We start from the raw sequence: 24,013 nt of genomic DNA on the forward strand, positions 1-24,013 counted from the left end.
ATAGTGTTGTACGATAATACCGTAGTAATTCTTATAACTATATATTTTTGAATATATACACTTTCCAGATGAAAAAGAAGATCGTTCGAAAGCATTACAATACTTTTATTAAAACAGTGTGTATGTAATATAAAAATAATAGTGTAAACGTTGAATTTAACTATACCAAAACAAACCCAACACTTACACTTTTACTTTACTTAATAGAATCTTTTTTGAATACATTGGTAGATAGACAGGCGAATAGGCTAACCGATTTTAAGTGGTCACGATTGCCGATAAACTTTGGCACCGTAAAATAAAATAACCCTTCCTTACAACACAAATGCACCACCATCCTTAGGAAATGAGACACGGTAATGATATTTATATAAAAGTCAAGGCTCCGTATTGATGAACTAACGCTAAATTGTAATAGCTTTGTAAGAAGTAAGCGTGCATTTTTTTATTTAAATAAGAATAAGTATAACTCACTTAATATAATAATATATTATTTAATGCACTACAAAGTTGCTCCATAATTGTACAATATTTATTCGTAAAATTCAAAGTCCTGATATGTAGCTTTATGTAATGTTATTAATTTAATAATATATATATATATATATATTATTAAATTAACAGCACTAAAATTACCGACATCTATTTAACTCTGTTATAATTATGTGCCATTTCACAAAATATTTCAAATCTTTTCATACTTATTTAAACAAAATTGACAGTATGCAATAAAATATTTTTTAAAAGGAATTAATTATAATTAAATAAATAAAATTGAATTAAGGATAGTAATTGTTGTGTATATTTTTTTAAAATATATTTTATTCTTAACAGTCAACCTATCAAGAGAATGCCGTTTTACGTAAAAAAATAAAATAATGGCAACTGGATATAAGCCAGACAAATCAAGACTATCGTGATACAGCTGAAGTATATATACATAGGTGCCGTGTTTGGAATTAGGTCTAATAATACAGGTCTCAAAAGGCATATGGCGGACGTTTTATATATTTTTGCATCGAAAACTGATAAATTCTTTTAGTTATGAACATCTTGTGACCGCTAGAGAGTATTTGTTAAAAGTAGCTTGTAAACGTTAGTTTTAATGTGTAAATAAGTATATTATACATATTGTCTTGTAAATATTGGTAGTATTTTCGTGCGTGGACGTTTTGATCCGTATTGTTTAGTGAAAAACGAAGTCTGTGATATAAACAATACCTAGTTGATAAAATAATTTCCTGAAGACTTTTGTAAATATTGTAAAGATTATTTTAGAATTTTAGTAGAGTTAATATATTGAACGAAGACTGAGAAATTGTGTGCGATTGCAAGCTATGTCAGCTGTGAACCTATTGTCTTCATTGCAAGAGAAACCAACGGACGATAGCCGGACGAATGGCTTCAACCAATCAGGTAAAAATATTGCCAATAACACTATAAAGTATATTTTTAAATCTACCTGCGTTTTTGTACCGAACAATACATATAACTTATTAGAAATTCTAATTGCAGCTATGTACTTTCGAATTTAGGTGTCCTATTTTGAGTCCTATTTGGCCCATTGCTAGCATTTGGTTTGTAGACAAAGAATAGATAAACACATTTCTTTTTGACCTATGAATGTTAATGTTTTGAATAATGCAAAACAAACCAAAACCTTTCTCCTATCCGGTAAGGCATGACACTATGATACGGTCACTGTGAGACATCACTGCGATAATAACAGTACCTTTATTTTAAATTTATTAAAGATTATATCGCTATTAAAATAACAATAATTATAATTCAGGTATGTGATATGTCTATGTCATCAGAATATATAGTGAAAGCTAATGTCGAGTAGTTTTTTTTATATTACTTAAATAATTGTTTGTATGTTTCATTTCAATCAATTAATTTTGTTTAGAAGTGCAAATCGTGCATATAAACTTAAGCCTGTTTCCTTGAATACATATAAAATCTCTTTTCTTTATTGAATGTAAATTTTCATATTTTTATACTAGTGGTATAGAACGTCTTTTTGTATACAATTATTATGATGCTGAACAATTTGTTAGTTTGAAGATTCTAATTATTCTACCTGGCTTCCAGTTGGATTTGAAGGAATCTTGTTGCCTCAGATAGTCAATTTATCGAAAAAGATTTGGCTATTCGAAGTCACATTACGATCCCTGCGAGTGAAACAGTAATGGAGCAAGTAACAGCTATCAAGATTAATGATTAATTTTTCCCCGTACCCTTTATTATATAAACGAAGCAATTTTATTAATAATTATGATTTTTTAGAGTCATATAAGTCTTAAAAATTTCGTCCACGATTAATGCTTGGGGACCACTAGACAGGCTAACCTACATTGCTTATTGGACAATCTGGCCCTGCTTATATCTTCAGCATTACTATCCCCACATAGTTCATTCATATTTCTGTTGCCATTTAGCAACATTCACAACTAACACAATTTGAGTAATATTACATGTTTCTTATACAATAATATTGACCAATAATTATAATTGACTATTAACCTGAATCAGGCCAATAAAAAGTTACCGGGTTTCCAATCAAGAAATTTTAAGTACCAGCCAGGAGTTTGTACATTTGTAACAGTTTCTTCTCCGATTTGTTGTCCCTTTGGATTACAAGAGAAGGGAGAAAGTGCATTTGTACACTATATTATGTCCTGCAGAGTGAGATAAACAACTATTCCCTCGGGAAAAGCCACCATGTCAGGAAAAGAATGGGAGTGTTATCATTAACATAATCACTTGAAAGAAGTACAAAACAAATACAATTTTGCATCCTATATATTGAAAAGCTATATGGATCTTCATAATCATAATTATCACCATATATAAATAATTTATATGTGCATGTGTGGCAACTTCATAGTTGTTAATTAATTTAATCAATATTTATTAGCAAGACTTAAAAAAAAGATGTTATTGTTTTTTTTTTGTATATATAATCTGTTGGCAGACGGCAAATGTGCTTCCTGATGATAAGTGGTCACCACAGCACATGGACATTGTCGCAGTAGAAAATTTTAACCATTCCTTATATCGTCAATGTGCCAACAACCTAAAAGTATAAGCGACTAGTTGTCGGCCGCGGCTCCGCTCGCGTTTTAAGTATTAAAGGCTACGTCCTTTCTTGGAGTTCAAGCTCACTTCATATTACTTTTCTTAAAATTCAGCTCAGTGGTTTGGCCGTTATAGAACAACAGACAGACAGACAGAGTTACTTTCTCTTTATTTTTGTATAGATTATGAATGTATGTATAGCTCAGAAATTGAAAAAAATCTTGTGATACATGAGAAGTTACAAATGATTACCAGAAACGTTCTATAATTCGAATATATTTTTAAGACGACCCTTTGATCTAGCGCTTAACTTATACGGTGGCATATCCTGAGTGAACGGGTTTGAATCCCGGGTCGAGAAATTAGTAAGTTATCAATTAATGAGGGAGTTGATAGTGTAAAAATAATCCCGTTTTTCGGAGTACACGTAAAAGATAATGGTTGATCTCTGATCGCGTCGGATGGCTCTCCATCCGACTATGAAAGTGCACCTGCGTTTGTGACTATATCTCCTGCAGATGGCGTTACTTTGAGACTTGCCGCCGTGGCAGTGATACGATCACGAGTAAAATATTATTATTATTATAGTGGCTTATTTTTTCTTTTTAAATATATAACAGCGTTTTATATTAACGAGTCTAGAGACATTGATGCCCTGGATAGACATTAGCGTTGTATTGCGCCCTTAAACTTGAATACAATGCGTGTATAGTTTAATTCAATAGCAACCCCGACGTTTCGTATGTAGGGTGCAGGGCTGAAGGTCAAGGGAGATTTCCCCCTGCACAATATCATAATATGGATGTACTCTTAAATGTCACGTTGAATACCTTGTTTTTTATATCGTTCAATTATTTAGTTCATGGCTATTTTTTTTAAATATGTGCTATTTGTTTAAACTACTTCTCAATTTGAATGTAAAAATATTTTATATGTGTGTGACAATTTTTTTTCAGTTACGATCTTTATAGTTTCGAAATTGTTCCATCATCAATTTAATTAGTATAGGACTTTGTAAGGCAATATTTTTGAAGTCATGGTCTTGATTTTTTTTTTTTTTTTATTTGAATATTAATAAATTTATATTTACACTCGTTTGGCGCAATGGTTACCCTTTAAACCTTTCGTATAGTATTAACTTATTAACGTTGAATTAATTCTTATTATATTTCGTTCAATAGTTTGTTGCCTAACAAATTACAACATATGAAAATTGTTTCGTGTGTGTGTGTGTATTTTGTAAGTGTGCAAAAGAAAAATAAATAATACGGAACTGTTTACTCGTACATAAAAATAAATACATGTTATATATAATTATATATCGTGCCTATACCTTTTTTATTGTTCATATGTCTCCGTTATTTTATTTCGTGTAATCGGTACGCGGACGGGAAAACGTGTTACCTAAAGGTAAGTGGTCACCACCGCCCGTAGACGCTGCTTACATCACACCAATGAAATCTAGGATGTTACGTCCCTTGTGTCGCTAGTTATACTGGCTCGTTCACCCTTCGGACCCTGTTGAAGGGTTACGGAAGTCACGTGATCATTACATAGTTAAGGTACTTCGGCTGAAACGCAAAATACAACGCGATGCCGCAATGCAAAAATCTTCGAAGTCGCACGACGCATCGCGACTTGTCAATTGATTCGTATTTGATGTAAATATGTTTACCCGAAACTATGGCAGTGAGACACTTTTTATCGAACGAAATTGCATCTTTGCATTCATACTAATAATCTGGTTAGGTACCACCCGCTAATTTACGTTTTACCATCAAACAACAATACCCAGTATTGTTGTGTTCCGGTTTGTTGGGTCCGTGAGCCAGTGTAATTAGTGGCACAAGGGACATAGCATCATATGGTTGTCATATAAGGAATGGTAATTATTTCTTACAGCTCTGATGTCTAGGGGTGGTGGTGACCACTTACCACCAGGCGGTTCATTTGTCCTCGCTCAGAGTATTTATTTATCCTTAAGTTAAGAGCTTATGATTTAACCGGTGCCTTCTACTTTTGCGCAACGGTCTTTTGAAATACCCATATTTCTTAATGAGTTATCCCATCGTCAAACAGTAAAACTTTGTTTATGTCGCTGTGCGGTATTGCGGTTTAAGGGGAGAACCAAACGTACGCGACTTCAACTAGCTATAAAAATAGTTGAATGTTATATTTGAAATTTGAAATCATTCGTAAAGGTGCATGTAAATGAACGAGGTAACAGTTACATCCTAGATCTTATGGTTGATGAATCGATGGTCATAAGCATCAATGGCGCAATGGTCTAAAGGCTGCCTAGTGATGTAGAAAGTCGCAGGATCGATCCTAGTCCCAAGGGCTATTGTCGTCCCCACTTCCAGCATGAACATATATATAGCCGAGCGTAAAAATAAATTAGTGCTTTATATTCACAAAAAGAGAGTAATTTAAACTCATTACACAAAGTCTATGTGAATGTGTAGGTATATACTAGTACGTTACTCTACCATTCACCTCGTAAGCCTTAATAAAAATAACAAAATTATATTTTATGTATGTTTTTGTGTTAGGATTGTACTATCGCCAAAATAGCATACAAAGCCTCTAAATCTGTAGTGTGTAACTAGCTTAGAATTAATTTACACAATTTGACGCACACATACGTATCGTTGAAGTTATATAAATGCTTGTAAATAATAATGGTCTCTCCCCCCCAAGATCGTAATATAGTATACAGCATACAATGTTACATCAATTAACGCTTTAATATAAACTTTTTTTTCGTGGAAGACATGCAAAGAATCCTTACTATTAAGATATCTGTTACCGGTAATTAAAACTTCTTGTAAATTGTTGTTTTCACCGTATGATCTACATATCGTACTGTTAGTAAAACATCGGCAGAATTCTAAATTTAAAAAATAATGTCTAGGTACTTAGGAATTAAAGCAAACGCAGCATAAAGAAAAACTTCGAATGCGCCAAAATATGTTAGGTTATTTTTTGGATATAAAATAAATATTTTTGCTGCGGTGGCGTTAATACGTAATACCAAATAATGTTTATATAAAATAATAGCTCAATTCTAAAATTTATTTATTTTAAGGGTTTAAATTAAATTATACTTATTTTCTGTACTACAATTAAAGGGGAGATACAAATATTAAAGTCACGTGTGTTTTTAATTTTGTGTTATGATTTTTAGTTCCGATTCTACAGAAATATCAAAAATATGGTATTTACATTATAAGTACCTATATCGTGAATAACCAAAAGTTAGTAATTTTTGTTATGTCAGTATTTAAATTCGAGTGCGATTTATATAAATGAACAGATGAACGTCGAAAGTTTTCGTAGTCTTTTTTTTTAGGTAGTTTTTGTAAAAGGAATGGAAATAAACTTTTATAAGATTCGATAGATACTGCGGTTTAAAAATTAGGCAACTCTCGATCACTAATTATATTTGGACCATTTTGTCCATGATACGTACGTCAATAATATGGTCAGGTTTCTTTCGTTATTTTTTAAATAAATGTATTCCATTTTTAAATATTTTGTTTTTATTTTAATTGGCTATTATTTCTGCCGTGAGGGCACTGATTATTTCGCCAATGCCACGTGCGATGGAGAAGACACGATATATTTAAATAATACTGTTATTAAATATTTCTTAAATATAAGGTATGTTTTTAAATTAATTACAGTAAAGATAAAATAATGAAAAATAATGAGGGTAGTACATGTTACTTGAAGACGAAGCGTACGCCGGTTCACCTCAGTCTTTGAGACGTAACCGTTCCCTGCGCGACCCCGCGATAGTGTTTTGCGAAAACCACGAGTTTTCCCATCGTTTCGCTATAAGTGTTCTATAATATAACATCATATCGCGAATTCATCTTGCTACGTAGTTGAAGACGCCGGTTGTCTGTTTAATACGTAAAAAACGCGCGTCGCTACGTCTCTTTGACAAACTTAGTCTTAAGATCTAGGTTAATCTTTTTGTTTTTTTTTTTTGTTATTTTTAATATAATTAAATAATTAATAATTATTTTTATTACGGTTTTAAATATTTATTTAGTGTACATAAAACGTAAGGTTAGGTATTTGTAAGCGCCATTTTGTTGTGCCGCGTCACTCGCCTCGCCGCGCTTTCGTAATGGTGAGCAAGGAGGTTATGAGCGAAGTGACCAAGAAGGGTCGGAGGAGGAGACGTAGGGCCGGCAGCCGTGCGTCCAAACGTCGTGCGAGGAAGTTGGCCGCGATGGCGGTTGCGACGCCGGTGGAGAAATCGTCGCCGGTCAAATGTGCCGTGCACGCATTCCTATTGAGGTATCAGAGCGCGTTGAGGAAGGTCCCGATGCAACTACCGCCGAAGGTTCATGCCGGTCCTCCGTCGAAGAGGGTGAAACGCGTTTCGTGGCGTAAGTCCGTTGCATGTTTCGTCTAAATTCGATTATATATTCGATTTAACCAAAATGTACGCGACTTTAACTATAAAATCAGTTTCATGTTGAAATCAAAAAATTAAACTTTTATAAGTCATCATTTTTTTATTTTTTTTTATTAGAAATACATAGCAATTGCAATTTAAAGTCAGTCATACTACGATTAGAGTAAATTGCACAGTTATGATACTTAACTAAAATATTAAATTGGAAAAAAGTATGAAAAATATACTTACGCTTAAATTAATTAAAGTATATATTATTTTAGTCTTATAATGTGCCTCCCCCTTGTCTATATTAATGTTTTAATACATACATATATACTGGGTTACTTGCCGATTCTCCTCGCCAGAATTAACACTCCTAACCGGTGGTAGTGGTGGTGGCTTAATATAAAAAATGTAATGTTGTAAAATAATTCAAAGTTCTTGAATGAGTCTGCTTTAATAAAGTATAATATTTTGATTCAATTTAGTTTCCTTCTTCCTCATCAGATGTATAAATATATATGTATGTATATGTGTTGGTAAATGCATAGATTACTTTGTAGTTTTATTATATAATAATTGAATATATTGCCCCAGTAAATGATACATTGATTTTGCTGATAATTTGATGTTTAAATAATTTTACTAATACAAAAAAAAAATCGGCGAATGCGGTTTGGTAAGGATATGTTTTTTTATTTTATAAATAAATAAAACCTTATCTAACCTAACTGATATTGGCGTATTCGCAGTTTTTTTTTTGCTGCGGTGGCGTTAATATCGTCGTACCCAAATGTTTATTAGTACAAACAGCTTAATTAAGAATTATCTTGTCATTTTTTTTATTGAAACTCTTATTTTTATATATTTGCCTTACTAGCCGTAAGTATCGAGCCTATGATAGCGTCTGAATTACACCTCGTAGACAATACAAGCAAAACGAATTGTTTATTTAATATAGCAGGTAACTCGGAAAGAAATACAATTCACATATAAATTTCTCTTCTCGACTGGATGTCCCGTTTTCGGTTGCTGTTTCGCGCCGTCCCGTTATGTTATAACGTTTCGACTATTTCTTTTATTCTAATTAACATATTGTATATTTATAGTTTTAATAAGACATAAGGTATTATATACACGCGGAGCACAAGATGAAGTATCAACACGAATTTATAACATGAAAATTTGTTAAACCGGCTTTGTACCCGGAAATTTTGGTTAAGATTGACATGTTCACTAAATTAACTTTAACACATACACACAAGTAACACGAGGGGGACATAACATCTTAGTTAGTTAGTTGTTGGTGTATTGGCGATGTAAGGAATGGTAGAAAAGTATATCAATACATGCAATGTATCCGAAAAATAAACATATGTATCTATACAAAATTAAATTGATGTTACAAGGAAGACTGTTCCCATTTACAAATTTATTGTTATGTCACGTGTTTGTATATATTTACGGATCGTTTACGTTATAAACTAATCGTAAATATTCGTAGCACGATTGAAATGTTTCGTTTAAAATCTAAGTAATTAATTACTAACTTCTCCAAGCGGCTGCTACAAACGGTATATATTTTTTTGTCAGATAGACGGTATGGTAAAAATGGGCTACCAAGTGTTCACCACTCCCCATGCAATGTTAGGTCCCTTGAGACTGTTTACACTGGCTCACTCACACTTCAAACTGGCATACAACGATACTAAGTAATTCTGTTTGGCGGTAAATGTATCATGAGTGGGTGGTACTAACCAGATGAGCTTTCACAAAGACCTACCTACCACCAACTGTATAGTATCTCAATTCCATAAACAGACAGTCAAACGAATTTTTATTTTTATTTCAACTGAGATTGTTAGATGCTCTTGAAAGGGTTATTTTTTATGAGTATCTATATTTTATAATAAATTATAGGTTTCATTATTTTATATAAAATAAAAAATTATGTTTGGATGTTGGTCCTCTGTCTGTTTCAAAATCATTCATCCAATTATGATGAAACTGTACGCCGAAGTGCGTTTGTGTGCGTAATAATTTTTCATTGCATGTTTGTTTGTCAATGTTATTTGTTCTAACGGTGCAACGTATGGACTTGTAATTACTATGAGTAACTACTTACTATAAGTAATATGTTCCGGATTTAGTAATAGTAAAACTCTTCGTTTAATATATACATATATTATGTCAACAATCACAAATTGACATAATAAATCCGTTGAGTTTCATCCGTCGGCTCTTTTCCGAACCGCTGGGCAGTGTTTACTTTGACAATCAAAAACTAAGTCTAATGCTTCTGATTTACTTTGAGGTAATCTTTTTTTTTATTTATAATCTAAAATGATGTACCTATATGGAAATTATTTTTTTCAGGTCATGAGGATAGCGGGGCTTCGGGGGGCGGCGGCGACCCCGCGGTGCTGGCGGTCGGTCCCGCACGTCGCCTGCTCACTTACACTCGAGATGAGCTCATGCGCCTGCGCAACTCGCCGCTCGTCAGGCGCGGGCTCGAGAACGCGTTCGCGGGCAACGAGACACTTGCCCTGTGAGTTTGAGACATATGTAACCATATTTTGTTAAATATATTTTTATGGTATACGTATTTTTTTAAGTATACTCTGTTTTTTTAGGTATTTCCTATATGCTCGATCTTAATAATAATTAGAAAATGTTTTACAGTTAATTCTATAGAAGGATAGCAATATAGTAAAAACATGCAAGTACCCCACTTTTCCACTTTCCCCCTTTTTCATAAGTCATCCAATTATGGGTATATTTATACTTATATAATTAATTTGTTATAATTAAAATTATATTTCTTATAAATGATTAATTCAATTGTTTTGTGTATTTTCAGCGTTCTAAAAAGACGTTCCGATTCACCGAATGAGGAAGATAAAGGGGGAAGAGGAGATGCACCGACGGAGAATCATAAAGTAAATATCTTGTTTTATTTGGCAAACTAAAAAATCGCCGCCTGATGATAAGCAGTCACCCTCGCTCAGCGAGCCAGGGTAAACTGCCAGAAGTATAAACTGGGCCGGCGATTATGGTCCAAGGTGTCATGTCCCTCGTGTCCGTAATTACGCGATAGAAACAACAGACTCATAACGGCCTGCCAGCCGGTCTGGGGTCGAGGCGACGAGTGCGATGGTGACGCGCGTTGTGTGCCGGCAGGGCGCGTACGGGCGCGACCGCGAGCGGCGCTCGGCCGACCCGCGCGAGCGCGTGCGCAAGGAGAGCGAGCCGAGCAGCGGCATCGTGCTGTCGCCGCAGCGGCGCTCGTTCACGTCGGGCTGCGGCGCGCCCGCCGCCGCCGCGCCGCCGCCGCACCTCGCGCGCACGCGCCCCGACTCGCCGCTCGGCGCCGCCGCGCAGCCGCTGCCGCCCAAGACGGAGCAGGGTGAGCGCTCCTCTCTCTCTCTCTATAAGGAAGAGTTTCTATATGTAATCCATCCCGATCGAAGAAGGAATAGATGTACGATCTTCCATGCCATCCGCTAATAGCTCAGCTATATTGTGCGCTACAGACGGTTCTTGACTAATATATCTTTATTTATAATAAAACAATTCATAAATAGAATACTATTTACAAATAAAAATATACTTTATTCAATTAGGCTTTTACAAGCACTTTTGAATCGTCATTTAACAAACTATTTAAAATAAAGCTACCATGTTCCATTTAACTACTTATATGCTCTTCAATTTAACTTCCAATACACAGATAACAATCTCGTTGACCTTCAAAACGCAAAATTTTCGCAAATCCATAATGAATATCATAGATTAATCAAAGTCTCAAGTCTCTTTTATCGACTCACGTATTAAAGGCCTGTGTTTTGCGTTATTAAAAAAAAAAAATCAACAACGTTCAATATGTTTTTGATTGTTAAACATAGGCCTACAGTATCGGGGTATTAAGGTGACGTGTGTGTTAAGGTATAGCACTACGTTGTATGTTTCTGCCGACATTTATGTTTTTTGTATCTTTTTTTATATATCGTTTACCAATGTTTGCTTTTTTATGATATCTGTAAGATATTAGATTATTTAATATATATAAAAAGTAGGAAAATAGGTTGGTAGACTTGTAAATGAGTCATCTTTTGGTAAGTGGTCCTCAACATTGGCGCTTATTTCGCCAATGCGTCACCAACATTGGGAACTAAGATTCTCTACTTCTCTAGTCAAAGAACTATGGAGTTCACATAACGGTCATATGAACAAGAATATAATATATATATATATATATATAAATATCCTTATAATCCTCGCTACCCACCAGCCCGGATTAGTGATTAGTGATTAGAATGAGTAGTTACAAGTGGCTGCATTGCGCGGTGTTCCAGCGGGGCGGCGCATCGGCTCGGGGCGCATCATGGTGCGCGACGTGCCCAGCGCCGCGTGGGAGGAGGGCGAGCCGCCGCGCGCCGAGCCCTACCGCCCGCCGCCCGAGCGCCGCGCCAACGGCGACCAGCGGTACCTTATTGACATAAGAACTTTATTGGAAGTTACAGTACCGCCGGTTCAGTGTAGATTCTACCTAGAAGAACCGGCAGGGCAGAGCTATGTCAGTTAAATAATATTTTAAAATTATGTTAAAAATATCATGAAAGTCAGCAAGGGTGTAATTACTCTGTGTTTGACTAAACGACTACTGAATATAGTCATAAGTAATTCCATGTATAATTTCATTGTCATATGTACTAGATAACGATCCAATAAGTCTCATGTCATTGCATCGTTGAAATGTAATGTAATCAACAAATCCATCTAGTTAATAATAGACTGATGTTTCCGTTCCAAGGTATGACCGACGCTCGTTCAACCGAGACTCCTACTCCTCTGACATCAAGAGGGAAAGGGACGATCGATTCAACAACGAAAAACAACGAGATAGGTTCGTATAATTGTTTATTTTTTTAAATAAATAGTCGTCGCTTAACAAGTATGTTCAATTACACCATAGTATGCATCTATAGTATATTATTGTTGGTGTTTTTTAAAAGATATAACTTTTGGAAAACGGAAAAAACCTTACATTTTCTACATAGTATTTATTTGTTTTTAATTCTGGAAAATAATGTCCAAAATACAAGATTAATATATCACTATCAAAGGAAGTAGTATGAACTTTTTGTTAAAAATTGTATGATTTTTTTTTTTAAATTGCTTGGTGCGACTCTTTACTCTACAGTTTTTCATGCCTTTGCAGTAGTTATTGTTATTTGTTTCCAAGAAAATCAATTCACAAATACATATGTATTAATAAAGTTATATACACACTCGATACACAGCATTCGATAAAACAAAAGTAGAATCGGTCTTTTCGAAATTGATGTACATATATAATAATATAAATCATTTATCGTTACAGAGAGGACAATCGTAGAGGTGGTCGCTTCTCTCAACGACGGTTTGAGAAGGAAGATGAACCAGAATGGTATGATATTCCTTTTGAACACAGGCAATGAGTTCAATTTTATACATAGATATATTACAATATGATCTCTTAAATAAATCAATGGTAATATCACTATAATTTGTTATATGCATTTGTGACAAATTATGGAAACAATGAATTTGGAGTGGCGGTAAATGATTAAAATGTAAATTGTATCACAGGTTTAGTGGAGGACCGACGTCTCAGCTGGAAACGATAGAGTTGCGTGGCTTCGACGAGCCCATCAAGAAGAACGGTTCGAACAACAAGGAGAATGAGGTATATTCTCGAATTTTCTTTTTATATAGGAAAATTAAAGGAATGAAAAGGATACTTATATATAGGACTTGGTAGGTACCACCCACTTATCAGATATTCTGCCACTAAACAATATTTTGTATTGTTGTGTTCCGGCTTGAAGGTCGAATGAGCCAGTTTAACTACAGGCACAAGGGACATAACATCTTAGTTCCTAAGGTTGGCGGCGCATTGGCGAAGTAAGGAATGGTTAATATTTCTAACAGCGCCGATGTCTATGGGCGGTGGTGACCACTTAACATCAGGTGGTTCATTTGCCTGTCCGCTTACCTATTACATAGAAAAAAGGATAAGGTTATAAAGGAAATTTGTTCAAAATATTATTTTTTTTTAAATAAGTAATTCTAACACTAAATAGTATAGAAGTATCAAATGGTTGTTACAAGACTATACGAAAGAAGTATCTAGTCTAGATATTGCAGTGAGCAAAGCTTTGTCTTAGCCATCCAAATGTGGAATTATTTTTGACAACTCGATCACATCGAGCTAATATTATTTGCTTAGATTGTTTATTTAAAGTTATAGAATTAATATTTTTAACCTATTTTGTTTTTCACAGAAGTGGTCGGGCGGTTCACGTGCGGAACCCTCTACGCCGCCACTCGAAGCGGCGCAGACGCTTAACAACAGCAATGTTAGTATTTTCATTACATAACTAAGTAAAGATTATTTAATGATCAATTAATTTTAAAATTTAATAAAAACAGAATTTTAATTTAGTTCTGTATATATAATGTTTCTTTTCAGGATAAGGACTCCGGCGTTGAGAGCAAGAGTGAAGACCAGACGCAGCCCGATCAGCCTGAATTCAACCTCGATGAGTTCCTCAAGTTCGATTCTATACCGGAAGTACTTACCGTGAGTTAATAATCTGCAATAATGCCATATTTTTTTCAATAAAGAACACTTGGAACCTCGGCTGGTAATTTTTAAAAAATGTCTTTAATATATACAAGACAGTAATGAAATGTTGTTCAAGCAAGCCAATCAATAAGGAAGTGCTGCACAAATAACATCGGTATCTTAGCAATAATCGTTGTAGAATTGTCCCCAGAACGGCGGCAGCGAGACGGAGGGCAGCCGCTTCAGCCGCTGGTTCCGCCGCGACAGCCCGCCCGCGCTGGCCGCCGACCGCCACTACGAGCGCCTCATGCACAACATGGTGGACGGTCGGTACCCGCCGCGCCCCTAGGCTGGCACCGAGCTGTATACATACTAAATATTCAAAGTGACAACCTCCTCTCCGGTTGAGAAGGTTTTTGGAAACACCACGCTATAATAATGCGGGTTGGGCTCAAGTGATATGTAACATCTAGTTACATTCATTGGAGGCGCATTGATAGTGTAAGAGGTGGTCTCTATAATTGGCTATTGGCAGTGTCTATGGCAATGACCATTTATCATAAGTTTTAAAATAAATAAGTAACACGTTGAACATGTTTGTTTTTATATAACAGATCTCGACAGTTCAACCCACGAGCAGCCTCCCGTGCCGGAGCCGCAGCCCGCGTATCCCCCTGTGGGCGCCCGCGGGAACCCCCCTAACGCGCCTGCGCCCTCGCTACTCGATATGCTGAGGCGGGCCAGTGCGGATACTGAACAGAGAGCCGGTATGAACTGTTTTGAGAAAAAATAAAGAGAAGATACACTGGGCATTATTAGTTTAAAAAAATATTAGTTTATTTAATATAATAAATTTTAAAATTATTGATTTATTCGATTTTAATTCACGTTTTTCTAGATTGATGTATAATCTGCAATTATTGATTTCAGAACTAAACTCAGGGGGCGGTAAGATCCACAGCCTGGAGGAGTTGGAGTCCCGCCTCAGGCCGCAGCCCGCCGCCGTGCACGACCACGACCTGTCCGCCTTCAAGCGACTCGTGAGAACTTGTTTACTCATCAATATAATTTGCCATACATTCAGACCACTGAGTCAATTGCTTAAAAAATAGGTCAATCTTTACGGTCTATCTGCCTCACATTTCGTTGTAATACTTTTGTAAGTGTATTGGTTCCCAGTAGGCATACGAATGTTTGATTGAGATGAATACGCTTGATTTAAACAAAATACCCGTAGTTTGATCTTGCATTAATTATGGATTGAGATGGATTGGTTCTATTCTAATCTGCCTAAGCCTCACAGCTCTTGAAACGAACAAATTTAAGATGAAGAAACTTAGTTGTCATTATCTGGACCCGTACCTGTGACCTTCGTTAAGTTCCACCTGTGCTGGGAAGGACTGTCATAATATCAATTATTGGCTAATAAACCTTTTTGTTTGGACACCAATCGAGTACCTCATATGTTGCGAATAACTGTCAGTGTCGAGTATTTATCATATAGTCCAGCTAAAGCTCATCGAATAATAAGGTCATACAGGCCTGTTGTAACCTCCCCACCGCATATCGCCGCAGTAGGGAGCACCCAAGTGGTCGATATGATCCGTGCATGGTTGCAGTTGGCGCAGGTGTCGGGCGGACACGCCGTGACGGCCGAGCCGCCGCGCCCGCAGCCGCCGCCGCAGCCCATGAGCTTGCTGCAGGTACACCACTCGCCACCCGTCACACACCACACACCACACACCCCACACCATACAAATACAGAGCTACCTATCATTATATACACGGTTGTGTAAAAACCTCTCTGGTCGCTTGGTAGCGATTTGTTCCCGACAACTTAAAGGTTTGAAATTTGTAACGAAAGAGAGACATGCTTTGCAGTAAACATGTAATAATAAACAAAATCGTATATATCCATACATAAGTATACATGTTGATACATAATATTCAATTGCACATACATATATAAACAAACTTACATTTACAATAATTTTTTTTATAAAAAATAGATAACAATCCAATTTTTTTCTACTCGAGGTTTTCACCCATAGGAACTATTTGTATTTACCAGATGCTTAGCAAGAGTATGGAGCAACAACAGCAACAACAACAGCACCAACACCAGCAGCAACAACATCAACAGCAACAGCAGCAGCAGCAGCAACAGAAAGCGCCGCACATTCCTCAGGAGCTCCTATACAAGCTCCTGCAGGTGCAGCAGGTACGATTCAAAAATATATTTACTAAGATATCAATAAGATATTTACTGTTAATAACAAAGTGACAACAATGTTTACGTCATGTTGGAATAAACTCGTGTTACTCACAGCGTCAGCAGCAGACGGGCGAGTGGGCGCCGACCGCGGACCGAGAGTTGTTGCAGCGGCCCGAGGCGCAGGCCATCATACACGGTAACGCACACCCGCAACACATAGAATAAGTGCTAGAGGAATATTTGTACATACCTCATGCGATTTACTACAATTAGTTCCCGATAAATGTATATTTATTTCTATTACAATACTATACAATTTAACTACGTATATCTAATTTAAATTTACTTTCAAAGTTTACGTTCAAAATGTAATTTTAGAAGTTGACTATATATATACGTGATTTCTTTCCAGGTCTGAAAGCTGGCGAGATAACGGTGCAGCATCTAATGCAGCAGCTCGGCAATCCCGGCCTACAGAGTCGCCATCGCGAGCTCTTGCTTACCATCCTGCGCACGCATCAACAACGACAAGTATAGCCCGCCAACACATACTCTAAATACTTGACAGACTATGAACAGATTCTAACACTTTAAAACTTAGTTATTATTTATTGCATAAATATAATTTCGCAACGAATATTTTTGACGTCAAACATCATATTATACGTAATAAATAAATTGCAGCAAATGGGCGGATCCCCGCTGCCGCCGCACCTGGTGGTGCCGCCACCACATCACCAGCCGTTGAGACTGTCGCCGCTACCACACTCTGGTGAGTAAGAGCCGATAAAAAGATAGATTCGATTTGATGTACGTAAATAATCATTATTTTAGAATTGAGATGGTTTTAACTGAAAAATAAATTAATCACCTTACTCTCCAAGTCCAAATACTTTGTGCACTGTGTATCGAGTAATATACTAAATATAAAATAGTGAATTGATCTCATAATGACTATTCCATGAAATAATATTCTAATTACGTACCGGACGCAGCATTTTGCGTGTCTCCCATCATGGCGAGTCCCAACACGCTCGCCGTACACAACGTGCCAGGTAGGAACGTATGGTCCATGTGTGTATACGACACGTTCTCTGAGACGTGATGGATTTAGAGTGAATTTTATTAAATAGTAATGGCACTGTTTTATTTTTCGTTTTGATTTATTGATTGATCAAATTTTTTGTATTGTCGTCCACGTGTTGTGCTGATTTCCCTTGAATGTGTTAAAATTTTAAAATAGATCTGTCAGTTGCTATCTCACGATCCCTTGATGCAAATATTGTAATCCATACTATTATTATAAATGCGAAACTTTGTCTGTCTGTTGCTCTTTCACGACTGAAAAACTGAACCGAATACTTTTTATGCCTAACAGCGAACCTTTTTACAGCGACAATCAGTCCACTATATTAAAACTTGTAGTTTTAAGATGTATGATGATTTATTGAACATGTGTTTGAATACTTTTAAAAACTGCTATTATTGTTTGTTTATTAAAAAAGGAGGAGGGGAGGAAAGATATAACTCAGGTGATAAGCTTGCACTATTATTATAAAACATTTGCCTGAATGTGTGTATGTATTTAAATAAAAGTGAAAACATTTGTAACAGGCGTGCCCGCACGGATACCGTCACCGCGTGAGTTAGCCGCACACACGCAGTCCATAATGCAGGGCGCGCTCATAAAGAAGAAGCTGGAAGAGCAGAGAGAGAACTACCGTAGGCGGCACGAGATGCAACAACAGCAGCCGAAACAACCTACACCCATCTCTTTCACTCCGACATCTGTGAGTACCGTCTGGACACGTACCACATGGCCGCTAAATATTAATGTTATGTGACATTTTCTCTAGGGCAGCTGTGTAAAGGAAATATCAAAATTATTTCCTCCGCCTTCTATGATGAACCAAATACTGAGAAACGCGCAAGAAATACCGTAATAACGTTTGTGTGTGCGTCAGGTGCTGCGCAAGATGACGGCGGAGAAGGAGGAGGCGGGCAGCCCCAAGTCGTGGGCGGCGGGCGCGCCCGGGCTGGCGCACGCGCACGCGCACGCGCACGCACAGGCGCTCGCCAAGCCGCACGGCCGCCCCATCGTCAAGGTGACGCACCCGCCTCGCGCGCTTTTTGCTTACCCGATTGTGACATCGTGACAGTTCTCACGTACACTGAGTCGGCGATTAGACTAAAATTACTGAGGTTCTGATTTTCCTCTTACAGGGTAACCAGAGTGGAACAGCGCCTATGGGCTATGCGCCCGCGCAGCCGGACTACCAGCAACATTATCTCAATTTACAACAACAAGTAAGTGCAACTATGTATGTTTGATACATTATACACCACTCTATAGCAGATTTCAAACACGGAACAGACTCCATGTGTCATAAAATGTATGGAAATAAACGAAATGCACATTTTAAAGTTGTAATGATTATGTTGTATAATTAGAACTGCTTAACTATATTTTCTAATAACAGAAAAACCAATTGAGGGTTTAATGAGTGTTTTTTATATTATATACCAAAAACAGTTCTTGATTAATAAATGTTTATGTATAATAGAACACTATCCCACTTAACCTCTATGTTCTCTTAAATTATACTTTCAAAGTTCCTATAACAATTACCCCGGCATACAAAACGTACTTTTTCGCGAATCCTTTATTTATAAAATAGACGCCTTCGTGGGCGTTTGAATTTACCAAAAATGTTATTATTGTAGCCTAAGTTACTCCTTATTACACCGGCTATCTGCCAGTGAAGTAAAAAGCGGTTATCTTAATATTACAAACAGATACTCCAATTTTAGTATATGTATAATATTTTTTTATGTGTAAAATGATATTATTCAAGACCTCGACCGGTAATATTGAGTCAATTCGATGTCAAAGGTGTTTATTTGTCTTTATACCTCCTGTTCTTGCAATAGCCAATAGCCAATAGCTCGTTCTCTTACCTCTCATTGGTTTAGCAGATGGCGAATGCGAATCGAGCGTTCCCGCACCAGCAGCAACAAAGACAACAGGTACCGAATTCCGTGAGTATTTTTATATTAATTCAATTCCTATTGCACAACAGAACAAGATGAAATTGTACAAGAGGCAGGCTTAATCCTAAAAGTATTCTCTACCAGCCATCCTTAGGACGTGCTGGAAAGAACGTTTGAAGGTGTGCAAATAAAGCAATTATTATATACAAAACCAGTTTACTCACGCATACAAATAAATACACGTGCGTTTCGTGAAGTTATGTGTATTAATTCTCAAATTTCCAAATCGTTATTATTGATTTCATAAATTGTAAATAAATATAGTATTGTTTTGATTTTGGTAGAGCGCTGTGTTTGTGTTGATAGATGAAGCCGATTCTAATGGCAAGAGGAGTAAAATAAATAAACAACTTCGAAGAGGATTCTTCCAGAGAGTATCTAGTATGTCTTAAAAAAGGATTGTAAATGAAACGGACTTTGTAACCTTGAGAATCGTGACTACAGGGCTCGAACAGTTAACGGCCGATCATTTACAGTCAAAAAATAAGGCGCCTTAAACAAACTTTAACCTTGCAGATATTTAACATAATTGGTCAAGGTCTGAAGTAAGCTTTACTCCTAGTGCCATTGGAATTTAGTATAGTGCGTAGCGTACTGATCGTCGTACGTGTGTTACAGTTGAACGGTATGGGCGGCGTTTCACGCGGTGGCACCACCCTGCACCAGCTGCTCGTGCAGTCCCACCAGAGGACGCTCAACGGTCAGTATATTCCTGTATGATTACGCTTTGTTCTTTGTTCAAAATATTTTAAACGAATTATAATTTCGAGGTCTGTATACCAATATATGAATTCGAACGTTCGTGTTCCAGAGATGAGCGGCAGCGGCGACAACCAGCTGGCGCGCTGGTTCTCCCCCGAGCTGCTGGCGCGCGCGTCGGCCGGCAAGCTGCCGTCCGTGCACGTGCCCAACGCGCTGTCGCTGGAGGACCTCGAGCGGCACCACCACTCGCCCGCGCCGCCCGTGCGCAACTGAGCCCCCCCCCCCCCAGACAGGCCGGCCTCAGGGCTAATTTTGTAGATATTCGAAATTTTTTTTTGGTCAATATGTAATACTTCCCGAACGGCGCCGACAACATCCCGACGTGTCGGTGTAAATTGAAAAGTGTAGACGAGAGACGTGGTTTCGTTTACGATGATTATAAGTTTCTAGCGGTTTATTATCTCGTTTAAAAACATACGGTCTTAAACCGACAATTGTCGAGGGTTTGCCGAGGAAATGACGAAATCGATGGTTATATAACATTGTTTAAATGTAAACTTTGAATACAAGAGACGTAATAATCGCTATAAAATCCTACGTGAGTTCTTCCGTTTAAAATTTATTTTGTAACTTATTAATATTAGCCTTATCCTACAAAAACACATACAATAATGTTAATATACAATGTCTGTGAATATCAATTAAACAACTCGTGAGTTGCAAAGAGCTAAATCTAAATACATGCATAAGTTTTTATTGTCATTGTATACATACATCTAATAAAGTTCTCTCTCAAAGTCTAGTCTCAATATGTTAAAGTCATTGTTGCAGTGAAAATCTTGTACAGCAGAAATTATCGCTTGATTTAGTTTAGTTGAGCAGAATATTTCATTACACATATTCGAGATGAACGTTCGTCTTGTGAAAAAATTGTTTCATTTTGATTATAGTTTTAACAATACCAATCGAAAAGTCCCAGTAAAATGACGCATTAAATGGAACTGTTTTTCTATCCTTATTTTGTAAATGACGTCACGTGCGATCTCAAGGTTTTCACAGCAGGAAGACAAAAAATTGACTGTGGGGTATGTCTCGCAATGACGCCCAAATGTTTATGATCGAGGCTCTACAAATATATATAAAATACTGCGTATACTTTTTTTTTAATATTTATTAGATATCCCTGTTTAAAGCAAAAAAACGAATATTTTATTGACTTTTTTTTTAAAACTAATATCTACCGAAATTAATGTACATTACATCCTAATGCTCCCAAAAGAAGAACAGATGCAATACGATAATCCTTCGTAGCGTTTGTCGTTTAATTTCATTAATAAAAGTTAAATATTATTTTGCTCTACCCGATGAGGCTAGAATAGTAGACGTTGAATCCATACACTGCCATTTTATTTATTTATTTCTCTGTATAAGTTTTTTTTTTCATAATAAAATTTAATAAATGTAAACATAAGTAACTAGGAACGCAAGCATTTGATATATAGTTTGTATATATAAACAAAACCAGTGTTATTATGCAACAAAGAGTTCAACACGAATTGATAAATTTGTGATACCATTGTGATGAAGTTTACAATGTTGAAGCAATAAATACGCATTTAAAACATATAACGTCGAGTGTAAACATAGTGTTGTAGCCTGGGGTTTTACAAATATAGTATTTTTGAAAATGAAAACATCGTCGATTGAATAAATAAATAAACCCTTTGCTTCAGTACTGTGTAAATAAAAAATGAACAATTTTCCAGGCGATTGTGAAATTTACACATTATATAATATTGTATTCTGTCTAAGGGTGATGTTATATCGATAAACTAAAGGTTGTAGCTGCGTGCAGGGATCAAAGTTTGGTGTAATAAGTTTTAGTCGATAAAAAAAGTAGTTTAGATTTTTGTCTTTTCGATTCGGCTGTCGTGATTTACGTTCGACCCTGTATCAGCTCCCTACCGGACTTGACTGTGCAGGGGGTCGAGACACGATCCACCCTCTGGTCTACGACTGAGACATACAAACACGACGAGGTTGCTGAGGACGTTGAGTGTGTGCGTGCGTGCGTGCGTGTGTGCGTGCGAGGCTACGTGTACGTATGCGTGTACGTCTGACCTTTGTGTTTGTGACGCATTTTTGTTACTACGTCATTTTCGCGAGGAGGAAGTTTTACGTTAGATATTGTAGATATTGTCATTTTCAATTATACATTGTGAGATGGATGTTCTCGGCTGATCTCCGAAGTTTACGATCGCGAATTTGTTAAGTATTTTTTGGAATTCGCACAAGTGAAACGCATTTGTGTTAGATGTTCCCATGTTTTTTTTTTTAAATATATTTCGATATCCCGATTCAATCGACGACCCTCTTCCCATCGAGACATGAGCTGAGTTTTGTCAATTTATTTCAATATACACTACGGACAATAGAGTAGATTTCTGCCGTCCAATATTTAAAAAGAAAATCAGCTCATGAGTTTGGAACGATATCGACCGACCGTACCCTTCGCCTGATGCCTTTATTTGAACAATCGACTCTTTTAAGTAACGAAATGGAAGCGTAGGTTTTTTTTGACGTTTTATTGGAAGGATCTGATAGGCCGAGCGGCAATCATGTCTAACGATTTGATATGTGATGTTTATATGGAGGCGCGCGCATGAGATGCCGCGCTGGATTCGGTTCTAATTTAGAGGACATAGTGGTGAAATTTCTGTTTTTCGGAACGCGACCTGTATTATGTTTTGGGCGCACACTGCGGTAATGCGCTGACGTATTACAAAAGAAAATGTCTCCTGTCAGCTTTAAATTATTGATTAAAGAAAATTTGAAAGTTTTTTGGTGTTTTATTTTTAGTTTGTGCTAACCGATGAACACTACACTTTTTTTTTTGCTTGATTTTTAGTCGTTGGATAAACAAACGTATCGCGATCCCGGACCGAGATATCCTTTAACGGGCGTTTTCAATAACCTATTGTTACGAGACTAGCCCTAGCCTCCAATACGGTGCTACGTCATAGGATATCATAATTAATAATATCATTAATAATGTCACATTATTATTATTATTACATATTATTACAATTATTATTGTAATTAATTGATCAATAATTTGTACAACTTTAGTTGATATTATTTTATAACATTTAATACTGGCATGTAACACTATTTCTTATTTTAAAAGTGATTGAGCTGTCATAAGGAAAACAATTGGATGATTGGGGGATAATAAAAAAATATAGAGAGAGATTGAAAAATCATGGTACAACATAATTTTATTTTGCCATCCCGAACTACTGAAATTACACTATCTAAGTTTACGGATAGATCGCTATCTTCGATTATCAGTAACAACTTGTCTATCTTTAATTTGCATTTCATAATCAAGGATAAGTGTTATCTATCACTAACCAAAGACTGATTATTCTAGATCGATATGCAAATTCGGAATGATTTAATTTAGTTATAAAATTAGCAAGAGGCTTAGACACTTTCTGTTGCCGTACGATATCGGTATCACTATCAATGTCTGCATCATAATCTTATATTCGAAATAATTCCACATTAATGTTTAATTGTCCATAATTAATATAAATTACTCAGACTTTATTTTATAGATGTCAGAAAATGCCTGCTCCTAAATTATAAGAAAACTAGTTGTCCCCGACTTCGCTCGCTTTTTAAGGATTAGTCGACAGTTGCTAGGTATAAAAAGTAGCCTATATCCTTCTTTGGGATACAAGCTTTCTTCATATTCAATTCAATTATATTTTCGTACAGTGTTTCGGCGGTGGAAGCGCAACACAGACAGAGTTACTTTCGCATTTATAATATTAGTGTCATGATTTTTTAAATATACTTGTATAATTTTAATTGAAATAATAATATTTAGTACATTGAAATAACATGTATGAAGTATGATTATTGATTGGGTTTC

At 36.4% G+C, this 24,013-nt stretch overlaps 1 protein-coding gene across 6 annotated transcripts; it reads left to right on the forward strand.

Annotated features, from left to right (window-relative positions):
- The first annotated feature begins 941 nt into the window (after positions 1 to 941).
- On the forward strand, positions 942 to 22,912 carry LOC125072056 (eukaryotic translation initiation factor 4E transporter-like). 6 transcript variants are annotated; one of them, XM_047682550.1, is made up of 25 exons: positions 942 to 1,416; positions 9,872 to 10,043; positions 10,356 to 10,434; positions 10,676 to 10,901; positions 11,851 to 11,980; positions 12,309 to 12,401; positions 12,879 to 12,944; positions 13,127 to 13,223; positions 13,822 to 13,896; positions 14,010 to 14,120; positions 14,305 to 14,431; positions 14,720 to 14,872; positions 15,036 to 15,145; positions 15,725 to 15,808; positions 16,177 to 16,326; positions 16,435 to 16,516; positions 16,733 to 16,851; positions 17,005 to 17,092; positions 17,826 to 17,852; positions 17,935 to 18,110; positions 18,285 to 18,425; positions 18,544 to 18,627; positions 19,294 to 19,359; positions 19,990 to 20,071; positions 20,183 to 22,912. In XM_047682550.1, exons 1-25 carry the CDS (start codon positions 1,338 to 1,340, stop codon positions 20,344 to 20,346), a joined length of 2,781 nt encoding a protein of 926 aa, XP_047538506.1. In that variant the 5' UTR covers positions 942 to 1,337; the 3' UTR covers positions 20,347 to 22,912. The 6 variants fall into 6 exon arrangements, with proteins under 6 accessions (XP_047538506.1, XP_047538500.1, XP_047538501.1 ...); XM_047682544.1 differs by lacking the exon at positions 942 to 1,416 and adding an exon at positions 6,864 to 7,484; XM_047682545.1 differs by lacking the exon at positions 942 to 1,416 and adding an exon at positions 6,865 to 7,484 and having other exon boundaries at positions 19,297 to 19,359.
- Positions 22,913 to 24,013: the final 1,101 nt, after the last annotated feature.

Source organism: Vanessa atalanta, chromosome 20 (genome assembly GCF_905147765.1).
Source record: "Vanessa atalanta chromosome 20, ilVanAtal1.2, whole genome shotgun sequence".
Taxonomy (NCBI): domain Eukaryota; kingdom Metazoa; phylum Arthropoda; class Insecta; order Lepidoptera; family Nymphalidae; genus Vanessa; species Vanessa atalanta.